Source organism: Chaetodon trifascialis, chromosome 6, assembly GCF_039877785.1.
Source record: "Chaetodon trifascialis isolate fChaTrf1 chromosome 6, fChaTrf1.hap1, whole genome shotgun sequence".
In the NCBI taxonomy this organism is placed as follows: Eukaryota; Metazoa; Chordata; class Actinopteri; order Chaetodontiformes; family Chaetodontidae; genus Chaetodon; species Chaetodon trifascialis.
In genome coordinates, this window is record NC_092061.1 from 21,300,593 (window position 1) to 21,322,500 (window position 21,908).

The 21,908-nt window shown below is 40.3% G+C and overlaps 1 protein-coding gene across 2 annotated transcripts in view; it reads right to left on the reverse strand.

The window, feature by feature from the left end:
- Positions 1 to 21,908, reverse strand: part of fras1 (Fraser extracellular matrix complex subunit 1) — a 228,953-nt gene that overhangs the window by 129,483 nt on the left and 77,562 nt on the right. For both annotated transcript variants that reach the window (XM_070964455.1, XM_070964454.1), the window contains exons 6-11: positions 20,530 to 20,663; positions 19,225 to 19,308; positions 15,679 to 15,780; positions 13,314 to 13,505; positions 9,904 to 9,993; positions 8,059 to 8,206 (exon numbers count right to left, since the gene is read on the reverse strand). In XM_070964455.1, the coding sequence (XP_070820556.1) occupies positions 8,059 to 8,206; positions 9,904 to 9,993; positions 13,314 to 13,505; positions 15,679 to 15,780; positions 19,225 to 19,308; positions 20,530 to 20,663 (750 nt within the window). The remainder of the gene's footprint in view (positions 1 to 8,058; positions 8,207 to 9,903; positions 9,994 to 13,313; positions 13,506 to 15,678; positions 15,781 to 19,224; positions 19,309 to 20,529; positions 20,664 to 21,908) is intronic.

A 21,908-nucleotide genomic window follows, 5' to 3' on the forward strand; every position in this document is an offset into this window, starting at 1 on the left:
TTCACTTACTCACAACCTCCCACTTCTTAATCCTGTCCAAAAAGCTCTGACCAGCCAGTTCTTTTTCCACCAAGAATTGATGAGCAAGTACTGAGTAAATCAGTGATTTGGAGGTCTGGCTGCAGGCTAGAGTGTGTGATTTCTTAAATTTTATATTAAACTCAATGCCATTTGAGGCCTCACTTGGGTAGAGAAAAGCTACACAAAAGAGAGTAGAAGAAGAGTCTCCTGGCAGTGTAATAAGAAAAATGTAATTGCCCACAAAAGATCACTGTTATAGCACAGTTACTGCTAAAATACACTTAGCAGTAACTCTGTGTTGACATTACATCCTCCAAAATGGCCAACAAACACTTTCCATGCATCAAACTATGTAACTGCAGTGGAAATGATCACCTACAAGTCATCAGCTGGTTTGTAAAGGTTACTGTAAGACATATTTCAGGCAGAGTAGCTCAATGAGGATCTAATGATCCTAAAAAAGAAATCAGGGCCGTTTCTACATGTTGACTCAAAAGAAACAAGCAAATATTGACTGAAACAATTATAACACAGTGGATAGAATTTCATAATGTCTTTCTTTCACTTTCTGTGAGTAAGTCTGAGCACTTGTGATGTTTTTGGTCATTTCTCAACTGAGGGGAGTTCTGAAGGCGTCTGTCCTCCTCTAGTTTATGGAGAAGAGCAGCTGAAATTCATGCTTAAATACAATCAATGTATGAAACAATTCAGAGGCAAAACATCACAATGCTGCTGAGCGAACCATCCATCAAAGTCTCTGATATCCTCTAGGTTCTTTTGAAAATGCCCGTTTCGTTTTTTTCTAATCTGAAATCTGTGTCTCAAAAATTAAAAGTGTCATTTCAGAAGCTCCCGCAACTCAAAAACCCTGTCAGCATCATTACAGAATCAGGGCTGACAGCAAGAACACAAGCGAAAGCAGGCCGCCTCTTGTCAAACAACATGCAGGGCTGCTTGCACTTGATTGCACTGTGATTGCTCCATTCATTATATGAATGTATTGAGTAAATAAAGTGCTTGCTGCTTGTAAAAATGTGACTGAGGTATCTGATTAATGCGACGACTGCAGAACAGGACAGAGAGAGGAGAAGGACGAAAAAGGATACAACAGAAAATAAAAGAAGAAGACTTATAGGAGAAAATACCAGAGAGAGATGGAGGGGATGGAAAAAAGGTAGAAAAAAGGAGTTAAGGAGAACATGAGAAAGATGGAGGTGGGACTTCAACCTTAACGGCAAATAAGACTGTCAGCAAGGCAGAACATATTGTTCTTGGTATCTCCGTCTCTCTTTGCTCTCTCTCTGCTACCTCTCCTTATTCCCTTTCTCTGTCTTCTTTCTCCTTTACAGCTTCATTTTCTCTCTCTCATCCATATTCTTTCCATCTGCCACTCTCTCTCACTTTCACTTTTCTCCCTCCAACCCCATGTCTTTTCTCTGACAGAGAGGGTGGAGAAAAAGAAGAAGCAGAGTGAGAAAAGTGGGAGACTGAGAAAGTTAGCACTGTGTGTACAGGCCCACTGACGTGCTCATTGACTAATTCGAATATCAGTCCAGTGTTTATCTCTCTATTCAGCTGTGGCCAATGCTTCAGCTGGCGGTAATGTACCAATCCTTGCGTATATTCTGCGGTCCGCCGTGGTCTTGTTTCATGCACTCATCCTGCAACTCTCCCGAAATCTCCCTGCAAGAAACTCAGTCCTGAATGTTAAACGGTGGAAACAAATGAGCAGATTTTAATACGGGACTCCACCTGACACATTACAAGATCATTTCTTGTTTGCTATGACAGCTGAGAGTGAACCAGAATTGGATTTTTCTCTCCTGAGGATAAAGCCACATTACAGCGCAAGTTCAGCAATCACACGCTTCGATACAAGCTGTTGTTTACAGAAGGCTGCCTTGACGCTTACACTCACACTGTACTTTAATTTCCTCATGAGTGTAGCAAGTCAGAATCCCTGAAGCACAAAATTAAAAACTGCAGCTGTGATTAACAGCAAAGTTGTATGAAAACAACTGATCCTGACGTGTGGATCCAGGCGCGATTGACTGCAAAGCTCCACCTGAATAAGACAAATGCCTAATGGGTAACCTCTGAAGCTGCAGATGTGTCAACATTTGGCAGGGATGTTGCTGTTTGTCACCCTGCGTCATTAGAAGAGTGTAAGAGAAAAAAAAAACACCTGCCATTTTGATTGCAACCACAGGCTTGACCTCCAACTGAGACTGGCTACCTGCCACAGAAGCTTGGAGAATAAGCCAACTTATCAACCACAGCCAACATTTTACCAGCATTTGGCTGGTGATTCATGGTAATTTCACAGCCTGGTTCCCTCTTAAAAGGCACTGCACCATTCAGTAATTCACCCATGCAGTCTGCTGCCAAATTTTCAATCATGAGGCTCTTTATTTGAGACAATAAAGCCCCAAATAGGATCAAAATCCATTTAACTCATCCAAACATTGTTGATTAAAATTGATGAAATAATGGTGAGGGGATTAAGTGACATAACTGTGTGCTCGACTAAAAATAGTGTGAGTTGGATGTGCTTACAGATGCATAATTTTAGTATATCTGGGCCCGTGCATACTCATAAAACAATTCAGAATTCCTCCTGAGAATCACGCTAAAAACAGTCCTACCTCAGAGAAAGACTAATTTATTTATTTAGTTATTTATGAAGCTTCCCATCAAGAAGAAGACTTGTCCTGACTGAGAGAGACGTCGCTGTTTCTGACACTCTTAGCCACAAAGAGGAAAACATAATGATGTATTGGACGTGTTGGACACTTGTGGGTTGGAGTTTTAGATAAAGAAAACATTTGAAATGCAGAAAAGCAGCACTTTCTTTAAATTTAAGCAGCTGTGTGAATAAGTTACCGAAATTTAGCAAACTTGAAAGTAAACGCTGTCAAGTCACTTGCTCAAAAATAAATGTAGACACAAATTGAAAAATTTGGAAATTTAAGTATGTCTGTAAGAGTTAAATTTCATGTATTATTACCAGAACTGCTGGTTGTGTCAGATGCACATAATTACTGTCACAAAGCTAAATTTTCTTTTGCCAGAAAGAATTAGGCTGTGGAGTCTTTGGGGAAGAAAAGACTGCATTTCAGTCATAAATCCTTATTCTAAAAGTAGACCCAAACATGCATCACTGTCAGAATACTTCGACCAATGAGGACTGATTTCCTACTCAGACGTACTTGATAAATACATTGACTGGTACTGGAAAATGGTATATATATTGGAACAAAATAACAATACTAAATAACTCATTTGGGTCAAACCCTGGCAGATGGGAACTGTATGTGCAAGCTGTAAGCTCACATCTACAGCCTTTCCTGTGAGACCTGAACACAGCGCGACTCCTGGGCTCTGCTATGAACTGTCCAATGAGAGGAGAGGCTGCTGACCTCTGGGCCTCTAGACAGCCATGATTAATAAGCTTAAATGAAGATTTACGGGTCGAGTTGGAGCAGAAAGAGGGAAAGCGGGAATATTTTCTTTTTTTTTTTTCCTTTCCCTATATTTAGCCACAAACTAAAGACAGTTGGGAAACCTAATTCACATCCAGGCAGAAAGAAGTGCACAGTTAACGTGTGAAAACATGCCTGTTTCTCCTATCAGCATGTAAAAGCAAAGTGAACTGTGTAAATCACGCTTAAATCACTTTGTTCAGGCATGCATACATGCGCTGTGGTGCATTATGGGGGTATTAAAACCATTACTGCACACGCATGCATTAACACACAAAAGTTGCGAGGTGATGACAGGTGCAAGTGCAGTATGAGAGTGCAAATATAGTCAGCACACAAACACATTTCAATGATTCACTCAGGCACACACGATAGCACACAAGACCCACTCAAACCATGTATTCACAGACACACGCTATCTTCTTGATACATTTAACATGGAAACTCATCATTGACCTGTGCATAAAACACACTTATTAACACCATCACATGTACAGGATGTATAGAGCGAGAGAAGGTGTACATGTCGCCTTCCGGCTGTGATGATTTTCTCTCCAACACTATAATTTCTATATGTAGGAGGTGGCTGATGAAGATAGAAAGAGGCCAACAGAGAGAGATGATGGATGACATGAACTCTTCCACAAAGAGTTGGGGAGAAGATGCTGAAAAGTATTTAAAGCCAACGGAAAGATAAAATAAAAAGATCAATCAATAAGTATCCGAGGTGTTTCGACTTGCAGTTCTCAGAAATTAATCTCTTGAGACAAGTAAGTCTGAGTGAAGGGCTTTCCATTTCATTCCTTATCTTCACTCAGTATTGTTCATTAGGAGCCCATGAGCTACACTTCAGGCACTGCCTGGATTCCTCTGGCCACCAGGAAAAAATAAAGACTATAAAACATGAAGGCAGTGCTTTAGTCTAATGAAAGCCCTCGTCTAAAGGGTCACATAGAAATCTAAGAGATGATTAATTTGGAATAGAAGAAAAACAAAATGCAGTGATTCATCTGACCTTTGCTTTTTTTCTTGAAATATTGGATAAGCTTACTTCCTTGAGCCGACAGTTATTGAAATGAAGCCATCTGAGAGGTTCAGAGGGCAAATGTCTCTTTGCTGGAACTGTAAACAACTCACAGACATCTGATGCATGCCAGACTTTTAGGTCCATGAACCACTGGTTTGATCTTAAACAATGTACAGTATTTCACAAGATTACCACGTTTTATGTGATGAAGTATTTCAAAACTCTATTAAAATACATTTTAGTGTTAGCAGCATAATTGCTAGCCAGTTAGCTTCCACCTTCCAACTGTCGAAGATTAGGTGATAACTAGCCGTTTGTGTAGCTAATGCTAAAATACTGATCCTGAGCTGTGACACAACAAATGATGCAGCATCTATTTGGTTTATAGAGCCAGATGAAACCAAACTGTCAGAATTGACTCTTTTGGGTCCAATTTTCAGCCATTTTTAGGGAACTTCTGTGGCGAAGGCTGTCCTACACATGCAATCTCCTCATCATCTCTGCAAAGTTCACATTCATATGAAACTATTTTTGCATTGGCCAAATTATTTTGCTGAGAATTTTAATGCAGGCTGGACATATGTTGAACAACATTTTCATTCACTGCGAACACTATCCGGGTGTGATGTTTGAAACCACTTGGTTACAGTTAGGGGAGCACTGTTATCATGGTTAAATGTCAGTGATGACTTCTGGTATTACAGGAGATGAAGGAGATGAACCACTGGTATCAGACCTCCACTCCTCCATAGTCAAGACTGCCATAAAACTGCCATCACTGTTACAAAATACCAGCATGTGAACTTAATTCATATGACACCATGTTGTTAAATGAATTAAGTGAATGGCAACAAAGCAGCTACTTAAGCCGGTGGATATCAATAATAACCAATATGCTGTTTAGTTAATCTGTTGAATTAAGCATCACTTTTAGCAGAAATCTTCCTAACAGGCTGGGCTACCAGTTGCAAAACAACTGGCTAATTCAGGATATTACATTTTACAGGTGTCCCCTGGTGTTTACTTGGATGAATTAAACTGTATTTGCCTGAGAATATACAGTGTTTTCAGACATCTTAATATGCTGCAGCAGTGAAATGCTCTAAACACTAAAACATGAGAAAGCAAGAAGACTGTCCAGGGACACACACACACACACACAAGCTCAATGCGAACAAAATAGACTCCAATCCGACCTCATAAAATGACTGCCGTCTCTAACAATCCATTTGTACGTTGCATTGAAAAAATGTCTCCCCTGCCCAACTGTAATTATTCATTCATACGGCCAAACTTAATATCAAGTCGTCATAAATCTTAACAATGTTGTCCCACTGTTTAATTGCCTGCTGGCGTATTTATTTATATGAGAAAATAGCAAAAGTTTGTTAAGTTAGAAATGCTCACAGTCTGTATACACACTTTCAGTCAATAAGACAGATGGATCAGATTTTTTTTAAAGAATGGAGGTGAAACAGAAGTGCTGTGGTGTGACTGTGCGGTTTACAGAAGGAAATGAGCTTAGAGCTATAATTTAATGTCTCTGAGAGCATTTTCCTCCCTTAATTTGTGGTGTTTCCTGTTGAAACAGGTTGAAAAGAAAAGGGGGGAAATCATTAAAAACAAAATCCCTGGTTGGAACCTTTTATTAGCACAGGCTGAGACTGAGGTCACCATTACATTGAGACACAGCAAAGTTTTCTGTGCACTCATTAATTGTTGAATGGGTGTTTATTCTGCTGTGGAATACTGGCCAACGAAGTGAATGTCATTTTTATTTCATGTAACTCTGAGGCCCCAGGGACTCCAGGAGCAGCAAACAATTTTTCAAACTATGGTGCCATTCTGCCTTTTTAAAAGTATATCTCAACTTCAAATGAGGCCTTCTTTGTTTGAATCATACAAAGAAAAAAAACACCCCATCAAACAACAATACTGGCCCAGAAATTCAAAGCGCATCACCATCACTACCTGCTCTTTATCTGAGTTTGTATTTGATGTTGATGTTAATGTGTAGAAATGAAGGTAAATATGAAGGTCATTACATGTTGAATTAACGTTACCTAAATAAAGGTTTTAATTAAAGCCAAAGCTTAAAGCAATGATAGACTGAATCTACTTTACACTGACTCTGTGTGGCTGTTCCAGTCTCTGTCCTCAGGCGATGGCATGCTGAAACATACAGAGCAGCTTGGCCAGCACTGCCCTCCTCCCCAAGGACAATTTAGATTTTGTCCTCTGACTGTCTTGCTTTTCTATAAACTCTCTCACACTCGCACACACACTCCCCCTCTCTTCTTTTATTATCCAACCAGCTTCTCATTTACATATGCAGTATTTTTAGTAAGTCACTAATGTTTATTTATATACCTGTAGCACCTTTGCAGAGCAGATGTTGTAAAGTGCGTCACAAGACAAAAACAAGAGGCATAAAATAAGGAAAAACTCAATCAACACCAGAAACAGGACAGTCACAGACGCCTTCAACAGTAGCTGTTAGAGGAAGAGGAAGTATGTTTCCAATTTACTCACAACACCTTGACTTTCCAATCAGCAGACAGGAAACCTATCTGACCTGCTGATAACTTCTTTTTCTGTTGAGCTTTGAGTTTTAACGGGAGAAAACTTTACAAAAACACCCTGACTGAGACAAAACACAGCGGTTCGTCAGGCCTGTTTTCACGGTTGGCGGTGTACTTTTTTGTACTTAATGGATCGTGATAGGCAATATCGCATTGCATATTATTTCCATCAAAACAGCGGAGGTGGATATCATAATCAGACAGAGATGACTTCAACCAACCAACCAACAGTCATTCAAAAAAAATAAAATTCAAAGGAAAGGTAGAGATATCAATTTCTACACCCACAGTCATGGAAAATATATTGCGGCTACAAAAAAATGATGAAATTTGGCAGCGAGCATAGACACTGTGTGACGTTCACACATATTTCAGGAAGTTATTTGAATTTTTAAGCCTGTAAACAAGTCTTTGACTGTGTAGGACATTTTTCAGAGGTTTGTCAAAAGGCATTGTGGTAAATGTTGGAAATTGTGCATACAATTAAAAGCTAACTTCATGCCAAAAGAACTCTTAGAAAGCACTGAAAATCACAGGTTTAACAGTGTGTGAGACTATCTGACTGCTGAGTCTCAAAGCTGATTCACAGCCTGAGAATGTTTCATCTGGGCCTTTTCAAAGATGAACAAATAAGAAAATACAAATAAAAACAGGTCTCTGGAAAATGAAAGAGGGACCTTAACCTGCCTCAGTCACCTACAGACACAAACGCACTGAATCCTTTATGATGTGTATGCTGTGAAAGAGGTGCATGAGGAAAGAATGTCTCAGATGTGGCACACACACACACACACACACACACACACCACACACACAACACACACACACACACACACACACACACACACACACACACACACACACACACACACACACACACACACACACACACACACACACACACACACACACAGAGTTGCACCCAGCATCCATTACAGCAACCTACTTTGGGGACACTCCGGGCAGCATCCACCCTCCTGGGTGATGGCCAGGGTGCCCTGTGGGCAGGTGGGGCAGGAACGCAGATAACAGGTCACCTGGGCATCACGGCATTCACACTCTCGGCATCCGCCATCAGTCCATCGAGCGAGGTCCTGGAAAAAGAGAGGAAGTGTGGAGGGAAATGGAATGAAAGCAGAGGACAGAGAGGGAAAATAATCTATCAGACTTAGTGAATGCAGACCTTTAAGTGCTTCTTATGCACAAAGTGAGACTGTGGCAAATATATTCAAAGGGGACGGAGACAATGTTAAAAACACTGAACAACAGAGGATTTCATCTGTGAGTACGATGAATCACAATTAAAAATGAAGCCACACAGACCAGGCTCGAGAAGCTGAATGCTAATAAGGAGCAAGTGTCAGTTATAAAAGATGGCTGACAGTCGCAGCTTTTACAGTATATACATCTTCAAAGCCGTGTGAGTGAATTGACACTGGGCCACCAAGGACAGTCAGTCCAACAGTAGGAACCCCACACAAAACTGACTTAACTCAGAAAAGTTAGATGGTTTAGAAATCATCAAGAGGCAGGTCAAAGCTCACAGACAAGGAGCGACACAAAACTGACTCGAAACACTTCTGACTGACAGACACTTAAAAGCATCATGGGCTTGTTTTCATGGCAGGACTCTCATTCACAACCCACATGTATCTGACGATCTATCTAAGCAGAACAAAAGAGTGACGGAGGAGTGACGGAGGAGAGAAATCTGCAGCCTCCAGAGTCTGTTATCGCATCCCACCAGTACGGCTGTGTGAGAGCTGAGGAAGATGAGGTCATTTTACAGACCCCAACACAAACAAACCTAATTATCTACTGTCATATCATCATATTAACCCTCGGAAAGGAATAGTTCAACATTTTCGAAAATACTCTTCTAAGCTTTCCTTCCAATGTTTCAATGTTAATCACATGCTTAGCAGGAAGGTGATGCAGCTGGCCTGGCTCTGCATTATCAGTATCAATAATACGCCTACAAACACTGCTAAAACTCACTAATTGTCAAGTTTTATACAATTTGTTTAATGCATACACAAACAGAAAGTTTGTGGTTTTAGGGGGAGTTGCATGCTGGAGTCTTGACAAACAGCTTGGGAATTTGAACCAGTCATCATCTACTCACAAACCTGCTGCTTTAACCTTAAAGAGAAGCCTTTAAACACATAAATGCATGCATGTATGGATGTGTGTAGGTGTGTGATAAGAATACAGTCTCTGTCTTTGTTTACTACTGGTAAAATGAATTCCTCAGGGAGAAAGAGAAAAACCTATCTAAAAGGATAATAGCGCTCTCCACACTTGCTCCAAGTCTCGGCCTTGGCTGACCATCCTGCAGCATTTCATGAGCATCACCCCTGGCTGAAAATGTAAAAAATTAAAGCCTTTGCTTTCTGGGTTTCCAGGACTAGCCTATGAATAATGAATTTGATGCCAGAATAATAAGGAAGAGATTCTTGTTACAGGCTGAACAGCTCAGAGTAATCTGATAGCTCTGTCCTAAAACACACGTTCACTCTGTCTCATTGCAACTTTCATTTTCAGTGTTTAGAGTCTGTATTCATGCGCATGTTGATATCCATCTTAATATTGATGTATTTGGTTGTTTGTGTAGCAGCCTCCTCTGCAATGAGACTTTGTGCCAATCATTTTATTTTTTCTTCTGAGGAAAGAGGGTTCACAGAGGCCCTTTGACTTGGAGATATATTTTGGATGTCTTCATTTTGCACTTCTCCTCTCGTCTTCATGTGCAAACACACTCAAAGTAAATCTCGATCTATGATAGAGGTACCTCGTAGGAGCTCCCCTTGTACATGCAGGAAGGTTTGGGAGACGAACACTGTGGGCAGCACTTTCCTGGCAGGTGAATGAGCTCGGATCCCTAAAAATAGACAAATTTAAAATTGATTTATATGGCATTCAGAGGAGGTTTAATAATAAAAACTACATATAAAATTACCATGAGAAATAACATACATAACATACAAGAGAAGCAACAGAGAGACAAAAGCACAAGTACACCAGTCTTTTACTTTTATTCCAGAAGTCGTAGTTTTTAAGCAACTGAGGAACATTTTTGGTTCATATGGAGCACAATAAAACAGCAAAAGCAGTGCTTCTGTAACATCTCATTGATGCAGGTTTTCTTAGTATTTTTCCACCTTTATCCATCACACTTGACTTTGCTTTGCTCCTCTTTCTCTTTCAGTTGTCTGCAGTTGTTTCAGTTCTCTTGTCAGTCCAATTATGTTCAGTTGAATTTGAGTTCAGTTAATTTTAGCAGACAAACTTCACTGAAAATCTACAGTCATTATTATTAATTTCAAAGGCTTCAGCTGTATTTGGCAAGTTAAATAAAACTCTGGGAACTAACATTGGACAACAATTGGGAAGTAATCGTCAGTTTAAGTGGGGCAACACATAACTTTCAGTTGAACTGGTAATATTAAAACTTTGTTATAGAAACAGCAGAATGCAATTAACAGCCTGATTTTCAAGCCCCTTGAGACAAAACAGACAAAGGGCAGCTGTGGTTCAGAAGCTGTATATTTTGGGCTATACATATTAACTAAAACCACATTTATTGATCACAATGATCATAAGTTCATTACATTGATGGCTGATGTTTTCATAGTATTGCCAGCAGTCTCTTGGGTGAGAACATTGTGTCTCCATGTCGTAAATATTGCAGGAGCTGCCTTGATTTCCAAACACCCAGCAGGTATTTTGGATTTGGTCAGCTTTTAAAAACTTTTCACAAGCCACAATAATCAACTCATAGCTCATAGATCTTATAATCTTGCAGAAGAATTGTAATATGAATAATATCTAAAATGGAATTCTGAGTGGTGCAACTTACCATGGCAATATGCCAAAAATGCACTTTTCTGATGCTAAGAACTCCTTACAGAGCCGTGACAGTACAACCCAGGTGCCACCATAAGGAATCCTAACCCCCCTCACACACACACATACTCACACTGTAACTGTGCCTCGGTGCCTTTCTCTGCCCATTGACCCACACATGTCAATAAACCCATAACCTCCATTCGTTCTGCACACCCACACAGAGGGCGAAAACTGCCTGACTGACTTTCTTCGCACAGTCACCTTGCGCAATTCAAAGCTGGACAAATGCCAACTATGCTACTTACAGCTAATGGCACTTATGAGCTGTAATTATCACCATACCACATGATTAATGAGGGCTTATTTGGTCGTGGCAAGGGATATCAAAGTAATATTATTAAATCTGCTTGATGTAAGAAAACACTCAAAGAGGTGTTGAGTCGATGTGGCGCCAAGCCCAGAGTGGGTCATTTTAGGGGATAAAAGTGTGTACAGTGGATAATAACCTTAACAAATCCTTTGTTTGTTTTGTCCCAAAAAAACTCCCACATCCAACGTCCTGTATCCCTAACTGGGCCAAGTCTGATAAGCATGATCTCACATGAAGGCTTCCACTGATGCTTCATGTGTATTTATTTGACTTTGGGATGATGTTATTGAGTAAAAAGATGTGATGCATTCAGGGAAAGTCTTCTTCATTAGGGTGATCTAGTGTCTACAGCCAGGTTTTTAACCCCTGCTTTCTACAGTCATTTACTTTTTGCTGCTGTGCTGCAGCTTCCCTGCAGATCATTACCGTTTCATCTTGTCTTTCAATTTACTTCATCTAAACTGAACAAATTATCTATGATGGAAGCAGCCAACCTTGTAACCTCAAATGTTCACCTTTTCTGCCATCCCACACACTCTTGATTTACTCCTAAATGCCAATGAAGACAGTAACATTAGACCCTGTGAACTGGTAAATTTCGTTGCACCAAATTACACCGACTGGAGAAAATTGTGAGCAAAGTAACTGTGACATCTTCCATTAACGTTTTAGTAGCTCATTTGATGACCAGAAAATGGGATTTCAGGGTGCTGACATGTTGCATTTTGGGGGCAAGAAAACTAAGCTCCGGGATCTGGATCTAAAGATGATGTCACTCATCATCATCATCACACTCATTTTAAACAAACAGTGGACCATTAGAGGTAATCAAGAAGCACGTAAGTTCTTACACATATATCTGCGTGTTCCTACCTGGATAATGGGCTGATTTAATAGTTAATAGTTATGTGGAGCTTCAACTTATTTTGCATTTGACACGTTGAGGCCAAAGGACTAAATTGCCTCTTGTTGTGCTGCATGAAAAATGAGATGAGTTTTAAAAATACAAACATTTCTGAAATAATAGCTGCTCCACATTCAGAAATAGTGCAATCTAATCTCACCAGTCAAGTAAGCTATCACTGGGTAGAGGTCATTTTGATCCAAAGCTTTTAAAAGCACAGTTAGCAGGTTAGCCAACCAGCACATGTGCAGGGGGTGTGTACCAAACACCACCTCCTGGTGCTCACCGGCGCAGCCCAGCCAAGCAGCAAACTTAAATGACAAAGGAGGAACTCACAATATTGAAATTGAAAAGATAAAAAAATATTAGCTATTAGTATTTATTTTTCCATCATTGCATTCATGATGCAATCTAGCAGGCTAACTTAGATAGCTAATTAAGGGCAAGTATGACCAGCAAACCTGGTCAGCTGGCTAAATAGCTGAGACAGGCAGATTTGCATGTTTAGACGGATACTGTATTCATTTTGGGGGGTCTATTTAGGCTTTATAAAAATATCTTTCCTCTTGGTTTTTTCACTAGGCATCAGTATAATCCGGTGCTACTGGATGTATTCTTGGGGGCATGCTGCATGACTGACTGGTAAAGTCAAGTTTAAGAAATCCTTTTATATAAGTTTGAAGGTTTATTAGATTCCAAAACTGTGTCAATGCAATATGTCACAGCAATTTTTAATACTATAACACAAGTTTATGCACCTCTGGAAAGTTATCATGCCAGAAATAATTTATTTTCCTTCCTTAGTAATTGCAAAGTAAGTAGACCGATGCGATTCATATCAGAAGGAACTCTACCAGTAATGTGTGCTTGTACTTACTGGATTGGCCAACGTCTGTGTAGCGAGATTCAACTTTTTAGATCTCTGGCTCAGCTAAATAAAGTTTAATGAAGCCAGTGAGCCATTTCCAGCTTTTGAGGGCGGTCTTGCCAGCAGGAAATGCAAAACAAAAACAAAACTGACAATGAGGCCAAATTTGCACTTTGGTTTAAAATGGAGACGTTTTTCTTTCAGGCTTACCTGCAGGCATTCAACACGACCACACTCAGCCCTCTGGCAGAGGACCTGACCCCGGTTGCAGGTACAGAACTCACAGCCCGTGCCGTTCCACATGTCTCCATGGTAACGCACCGTGCCCTCATAGAGGCAGCTTCCCTTGGCAGCTGCACATTCATCACAGCACCGTCCAGCACGCTTCACTTTGGTCTGACCCTGCAATGAAGCAGCACAATGGGTTTAAGTTCGGGTTTTCATGGACAATACAGATGATGGGAATGAAGGAACGCAAACTGAGCCACGAGACAAGACAAAGGAGATCCAAGGAGCTTATCAAAACGCTGTTTTTGGTTGTGTTTCAGCAGAGAGAGATAAGGGGATGAAGGCGTGAGCATGTGGTGCATTATTAAGGGAAAACACACCAAGCAGTTTGGACCAGACATTTCTTAAGACTTTATTTGAAAGTGCTGAGAGGTGGAGAGTTACTGACATTGTAGATGTAACTTTTCAACATCTGAGTTCCTCTCTATCACATAAAGATAGTTCACATTATGATAGAATACTTCTTTTTCTCCTCTATATTTGAGGCAGCGTGTTCATGGTCTATCCAGATCATGTCGCCATTTATTAACACAACAGTGAGGTAGCTATTAGCTCAGCCTTTTTCTCCTAGTATCTGCTTATTTCAGAGCGCTGGTTTTGAAGCGTTGAGTCCACTGGGATCCTCTCTTTGCACTGCTGGATTCAGTTTTTTTCTGCTATCATCAGTGGAGGAAATGGGTTGTTAAAACATGCTCAGCCGTGTTGAGAGCTGTACATACTTTCACTTTAAGTTTTAGTTCAAGTTTTGAAAGAATATGGAAACTTTGAGCGACAGAGCAAAATGCTTCAAAAAGGTTTCCACTGGCTTCACAATCACAGCAGGAAGCCTGATAAGCTGTTCCCCCAAGCGTTTCCTCTTTATAGGTTTAAGGAGAGCAAAGAAGGTCTGAACTCTGCGCTCTTGATTGGTTCAGTATTTTCCAGAAATAGCGTGAAGTGGCTGCTTTTTAAAATACAAAACTGAAATCAGGATTAAAAGTCATTCAGCTCATTGTCCTCTATTTAAGGAATTTCACATTCTCAGCTCTGGTCATATAAACTGCTTTGTGCATGGACTTTTCATTGTACATCGTGCTGTATCCCTTTTCTAACTTCTGCATTGTTCGTTTAGTCTCACATCTACATGTAGTTTAAAGGCCGAGACAGTCACTATTCTTTATTTTCAACAATACTATGAACAACATTGGATGTATCCTACTAACAAGTATTGTTTGTGCCTGATGTTCTTCTTTCTCTTAGAGCTCCATTGTTGTCAGAAACTATTAAAAACTCATCAGCGTGCCACACTTTTGCCCTGGGTGACATGTTCCTTCATTACCATGAACACGCACACTGCAGTTTATCGTGATTCAGTCCCACGTACACCATCCTGCTGCCTCTAATACTCAGCAGAGCAACAACTGTGGATTAATCCTTAAAATTGTCCCCAACAAATGCAATTTTATTTTTGGGCCAAATTGTTTCGGCTTGTGGTCTTCATCAGTGTAGTTCTAACAAGAACCTCGAGAACATTAGTCCTATTCTTCAGTGCAGAATTGCTTTTTAAGTGCTGCTGCTGGTCCCTAAATTACTCAATAGCTTAAAGCTATAATACATTTTTTATACTGTATTCTTAAAGGATATATATTCTCAGTTGCGCCCTTAGATCTTTAGTCAATTCATTGCCTCCAGTCACACCCAAACACAGTGAAACTGCATTTAGCTTCTCTGCTGAACTTTCTGATTACCTTAAATATACCCCAACTTTTGCCAATTTAAAATGTGATTAAAACTTTCCTTGTGCATTGAATTGTTCTTAGGTTAATGGCTCAATTTCTTACTGCAATGTGACTGCTATAAATATATATCTGCTGTAGATATATTTTTTAATTAATTGGCACTTACTGTGCTGGCTTTATTATGCACGCATGTGTGCCCTTTAATGTTGTGTTGTGTGTCTGGATTGTGCTTTATGGTCCTCTCTGACTTCACTGACAAGATCTCCAGCACAGAAAAGAATCTTCAAGCTGAAATTTGCATGCAATTAACAATTAAATGTCAGCCTGTGTGTGTGCGCATGTTAGCGTAGGTGTGTGTGTGTGTGTGTGTGTGTGTGTGTGTGTGTGTGTGTGTGTGTGTGTGTGTGTGTGTGTGTGTGTGTGTGAGAGAGAGAGAGTCTGTCTGTGGTCTTGCGTAGTTAAACATCTCTGCATCCATTAGAGTTTCAACACAGACCCCGACTGTATGACGTGAATTCTGAATAAAACAGAATGTCAGTGAGTCCGCATGTGTGTGTAAGACTACCCACCTTGTCACAGGTGACAGGCCGACAGGTGCGTGTGTGGCATTTAGACTGACCCCGGTCACACACACATGTGGTGCAGGCGTTCTTCTGCCACTGCTCACCGTGCTGCCAAGATACATACAGATACACACAGATTTAGACCATTTCATCAGTTCCAAACTTTCCAAACGACTGTGTGAAGACCTGTGCTCTCTCTACACACACATCTGCACAGAAGTATTCACATTAAGCTCCCATTGACTAATCATTAAATTGCTTCACAGCAGCAGATGCGAGTTTCCAAACCTGAAACAATTCATCAATGGAATAATTAGCCATTTGAAAAGGCAGTCAATGCATGACACTGTGATAATCATTTTTAAAGTCATTTATCAAATAAAGTTGGCAATCACTTAAAGCTTACATTGTCTACAATGAGATGCAGTGGACATTTGTTATTGCATATTTTAGCTCCTTAGAAATACTCATAAGTTTGTCCATAACGAATTGAACTGCTTTTTTACGGCCCTTACCTGTTTTCGCCTTTACTCCAATTGACTCCAGTTGATTAAACAGACAGTCACTGAGTTACTGTTGAAATAACCACCTGTATATAGTTTTGACATGGATGTCAAGACATCGTTTGGTCTGTGAACCATTAAATCAATGCCAACTGGTTCAACCTTGGACTTGTAAATAGCCATAGACAGTGTAATTACTTTATAAACTTCTGTGTCCCTGGCAGAGAAAATACTCATCTGCGCACTCTCATCAGAACACTAACGTGAAGTGATGTTGCCCCACAGCGTCTCTGTGTCTGATTCAGGTGTTAAATATATAATCTGTCTCAATTTGGGGTCAACTTCCTGTTGGTGTCAGATTAAATCCAAGTTCTTTAAGACATGTGTTCAAATTAGACACCTTCTCACTCGAGCCTTCAGTTCTGCCTCATCCACACCCTTGGGCTACACAAGGGGCTACAAGGATAAGTCCAGATTGTTGGAGGTGTGGAAAGAGCAATGGCACTTTGGTTCATACGTTGTGGTCTTGCCCAGTTGTGTAAACACTCTGTGGCCCTCCATGAGAACATCAAACTAGGCACCAGTATGTTCATGGTTTATTCATCTCAGTTTTGTTGAAGCACACAGAGGTCTCACATTCAGGCTCATCAACCAAGTGGAAAAATATTGGGTAAAATGGACTAAATATGCGGCTGACATCCACGGCCTTGAGGCTCTGACTCCAAGGCCAGCACGTGGGTTAAACCCCCACTAACTGTCTGTTCATCTGCCAGGAACACACAATCACCTGTTTTTCTAATAATTGTAATGGAGGACATTTATATAACTTCATCATGATGTTCATTGCACTTCAGTGAAAGGGGGAAACTCTATTGTCTATGTTGGTCGCCGACTTGCACATCTTTTACAGTGATGCTTTTAATTCCTATGTTCTGTCCATTTCTGTTTTTGTCTTTGGTACCCGCTATGTTTTTCTGTTTTAGGAAAAACAATAAGAATTACTGGTGAAAAAATAATAACTAGCCACCATTAGAAAAAAAATCCAAATTTGCTTTTTTGTATGACCTAAACTGCTCAAATATATATTGACTGAAGTCTGGAGGATGTAAATGTTTCATTATTTCATCAGAAAGAAGACATTTTTCACTGATATAACATTTATTACAGCCATTTATCAAAGGGATCGAAACCTAGTGGAGCTCTTTGAACATCAGTAATTTGTATGAAAGGTGCTTCAGTACATGCACTGAGTGAATTAAATAGAGAGAGATTTCTAATGTCACACAGATCTCTTTGCAGAGGACTGAAAGTCACATTTGGCTCCACCAGAGTTCAGACATTTTCATTCTCACATGAACAAACGTTGTGATCTAAAGAGCTCTGAAGAAACAGCTCTGAACATATCTAATGTTCAGAGCTAACACACACACACACACACACACACACACACACACACACACACACACACTCACACACACACACACACACACACCTGTAAATGTAAGTATTTCCACACAAATTCACACGGCATTTGCAAACACAGACTCACCTTTCAACAGAAACATGCACATTTATACAGCATTACACATAGAATCATAGATCACAGATTTTTCGAGACATTTGCAAACACAGACCTCATTGATAACCATTTTTATGTTGTTTATGAGTATCAAAGCACTTTCCATTCTAACAGGAGTCAGACAAAACATTTGTGGTGTCTCGACACTCTCACACATAAACGCAAACACACAAAAGTGAACTTTGAACGCAAGTGCTCATTTTCATTTTCATCTCTTCAAACCAACATTAACAATTCAAATTCTGGAAGAACTTAGTTCATTATTTACCAAGAAAGAGGAAGATTATCATAGAGATTACAGCCTGTGTTTGACTTTGACTTACTGCACTGATAGACAGTGCTTTGTCCTGGTTCACAGAATGTGACTATTGAGGCTAAACTCAGGGTGGAAAAGTGCTTACAGCACTAAAACCGACACTATTCTGTCTACCTGGTGTCCATAGATGGGTTTTTGGTTAGATTTGTCTCTGAGTTTGTGCTTGCACGTGCACATGCTTAAATTATTCTATCAATAATTTCAAAAATGTCTAAAAGATTTAAAATATTCACTCACTCACAATAAATGGGACCAGTCCTTTTATTCAACTACTTCTGGCACCTTTACAGTGACGCTGAGGAAAACAAGCCTCCCATTGAAGACATTTGTGCAAAAAAAGAAAAAACAATCATGTCTCGGAAAGGAGTTTCCTGTGGACAACTACCATATAGATCTTTTCTGCAGTATTGACACTCACTGGACAAGAAAGTGATATATCAGATTATCACAGATTATCTATTCATTACATTATTTCAATGTCCTATTTAACTGTCAGTAAGACTGTTTTGTCCCCATAAAGAAGGCAGGTCCCAACAATGTGACTGTGTAAACAGATTAATGTCCCCACAGTGTGAGGAATACATTGCTGTGTATGTGTGTGTGCGTGTTGTGTGTACTTTTATGGGGACTTGGTTATGTATTTAGGACCAGAAGCAAGGCGACATAATTCATTCTGTTCTAATAAATAACAGATTGAGATGTCCCTGACACTTTCTGACACCATGAAGGAGAAAACAAAGATCTGAAGTTATGATGATGCAGACATGAATGCATATGTGTGCGTAGGTATGTGTGCTTTAGAGGACACAAACACACATTAGACAGGATGGGACACTCGGTGATCAAAGGAGAAAATTGGCAGTGAGAGGAGAGGAGAGGAAAAAGCTTGGACTTCTTTCATCTCAATATCAAAATACGCACACACACACACACACACACACACACACACACACACGCATGTCAAAGTCTCCCTGTCATCCCAAAAAATATTCTAATAGATTGTGGAGAGAAACACAAAATTCAGTACAAAATGTGCCATACAGATTTATGAGCACTCATCAGCTGCTGAGACACACACATGCACACACACACCTACTGTACACACACACACACACACACACACACACACACACACACACACACAGGTTACCTACCTGGTAGTCTTTACCAGCAGACAGACAGGGGTTGGACACACACTGAGGACAACACTGGCCCGGCTGGATCACCAAGTTCTCATGCTGAAGGGAGTGGGGAAAAAAAAAAAAAAAAAACAATCAGACCAGGTGTCTGTGTCTGTGTGTGCATGTGTGTGTGTGTGTTTGTGTGAGAGAGAGAGCATGAGAGGAAAAAAAAGAGACAGAGAGACAGCTAGATGTCCAACAGTAATAGAAGAGAGTCCTCTGTGTGTATGATATAATTCTATCTTATACAGGACTGTAAACACCATATATAGACTGAGACAGTACTGTTGGACAGCTGAACATTTCGGAGAATGCAATCAAGAGTTGGATTAGATCAACAGCAGTTTCATCTTTGTGCCTCCAGCACAGAGTGCCGAGTGTCTGACCTAGCTAAGCACAAAGTCTGGAAACACCCTGGATAAATTGCTCATTTACTGCTGTGAAATACATGTTCCAACAACTCCAAAGATGTCTGACACATTACATCTTGTTAATTTAAGCTGCTATTGTGGATTTAAAGGAGCAGAAGAGCACACACTGGAGGAATTTGCGGACCAACATCAGCCGGGTGCAGTGGCTGCGTTGCAGTGCCTCAAAAATCTTGCCCTGATTTGACTATGGTTGCAAGTCCACCGTTAACAAACCCTGTCAACTCTTGGGTGGATAGGTGGATTGCTCTTTGACTATCAAGACACAAGGACGCAGATATAAATGAGACAGCTGTGGAGATGCGGGAAGATGTAGCTGTAGCTGTTTGCCCTTGCTATCAGTCTTTGTGTTAAGCTAGATTTAAAGATGAGCATGTGCCATCCTTTTGGCCAATGGTGCTCCCTTCAGTCACACTCCTGTGGGAGCCAGCTGACTCTACAAAGATTTATTATAATCTACTCCACTTTATTGTAATATATGTAAGTCCAACTGTGATTTGGAATGAAAACAAGTCAAGAGGTGATGCAGTGTAATAGATAAAAAGGTCACCTTTGTTTAGTATTTCAATATAGATGGCTTCTATTCCCATTCTTACTCCCAGAGAGGAGTATTAAGTATGAGATAGATAATCAATTATGCATTGGAAAAAAATGATTGTCTTCTCTTCCGACTGTGGATTTCAGGGCAAAAAAGCGTATTTCGCAAGGTGTCAGACTGATCCTTTAATATTCATGCCAACAGGCTTATTGAATTTGAATGAAGTGAGCTGAGAGGGACAGACACAGAGCCATTGTAATTGCCAGTGTGAATATAATGAAAAAAGCGTGTGCTCTATTTCCAGAAACTCACCGGTTTGCAGGCCACTTGCTGACACTCTGCAACTGAACATTGTGCTTCCCCGTTGCTGCAGAAACATCTGGAACAGAGGCTGGGCTTCCACTCTTCACCGTCTCTGTACACCGCTCCCTGCCAGGAGCAAGATTCTGACGCACAAACACATACACACAGATAAACACAGAATGAGTAAACCATGGAAATGGGTGGCAGCTAATGAGCTGACTGTTGGAGCATTGTTTGCCCTCGCACTCAATGATTTACAGCGAGGAAAAAAATGCAGTTGCTAATTAGCTCCTAACCGTTGGGATGCATCATAGCAGCTCCAAGACATCATTAGAGTAGAGATTAACCTTTCAGGTTAGCTCCAGCTGCTCTGCGCACGCTAAAAGCTCAGGGTTTGTCACGACAACACTCTGAATTGAATGGGATCTGAGCACCTGAGTGATCTTTTACTGGGGCAAATATTGCTTAATCACCCACTGAAGACCCTGCTGTATGTTGGAGGTTCAGGGAAGTCAATTTTACAAATGCAAAGCACAACAACATGTATCACAGGGTTTGTCTCATGAAAGAAAAGCATTGAATTGATAAGGATTCATTTATTTATCTAAGAAGCAGGTTTCCTTTATGGATGTAATTGAAAAATCTCTAGATGATCTTCTATGATATTTTACTTTTAGTGTGAAGAGAGGCCAACAGAGACTGTAACTAATTTCCAGCAGCAGTAACATTCACATCCATAAAGGAAGATAATAATAATAATGCACCATATTACTCACCACTGTAACCCAAAAGCATTAATCATTTTATTATATGAACAGCACTTAGCTCCTTTATCAAGATTTGCATTGCAAACATTCACATTTTTATTGTAGTTTTGTGTGGATGGATGCACCAAAGTCCCATCTTTGTACTTTAGACTAAATCTTTGCACATGGTTGCATAGAGCAACTACTGTAGAAAGAAAAATGATAAATTACAAGTATAGTTTTGGCACTTTTTTTGGAAACGAACGTATCCAAAAACAAAAGAAGCCACTCAGTCCCATGCTGCAGCAATGCTGCAGACGACAGCCTCCATCTGTCAGTCTGGAGTGGTTGCATAAAAGCAGTCGCCAAAAGTAGGAGTATTACCAAAACCCAACTGAGGTTGGAGCTCCCTTAAATGAGAGCAGGAGCAGTGCCTATGTTCACTGAAAGAGATAGAAGAGAGCTTACCTGAGGTAGTGTGCTGCTCTCAAGGCTGCCAGTTCCAGTAATTTATGCCACTGTTTCATGGAGGTGCTTATGCATTTTGCACTGTATATTTGTGTATTTGTAAGATTTTCTTGGTTACTTGCATGCCTTTCTTCAGTAGGCATCAGTAACCAAGTAGCAAGTGAGAGTATCATC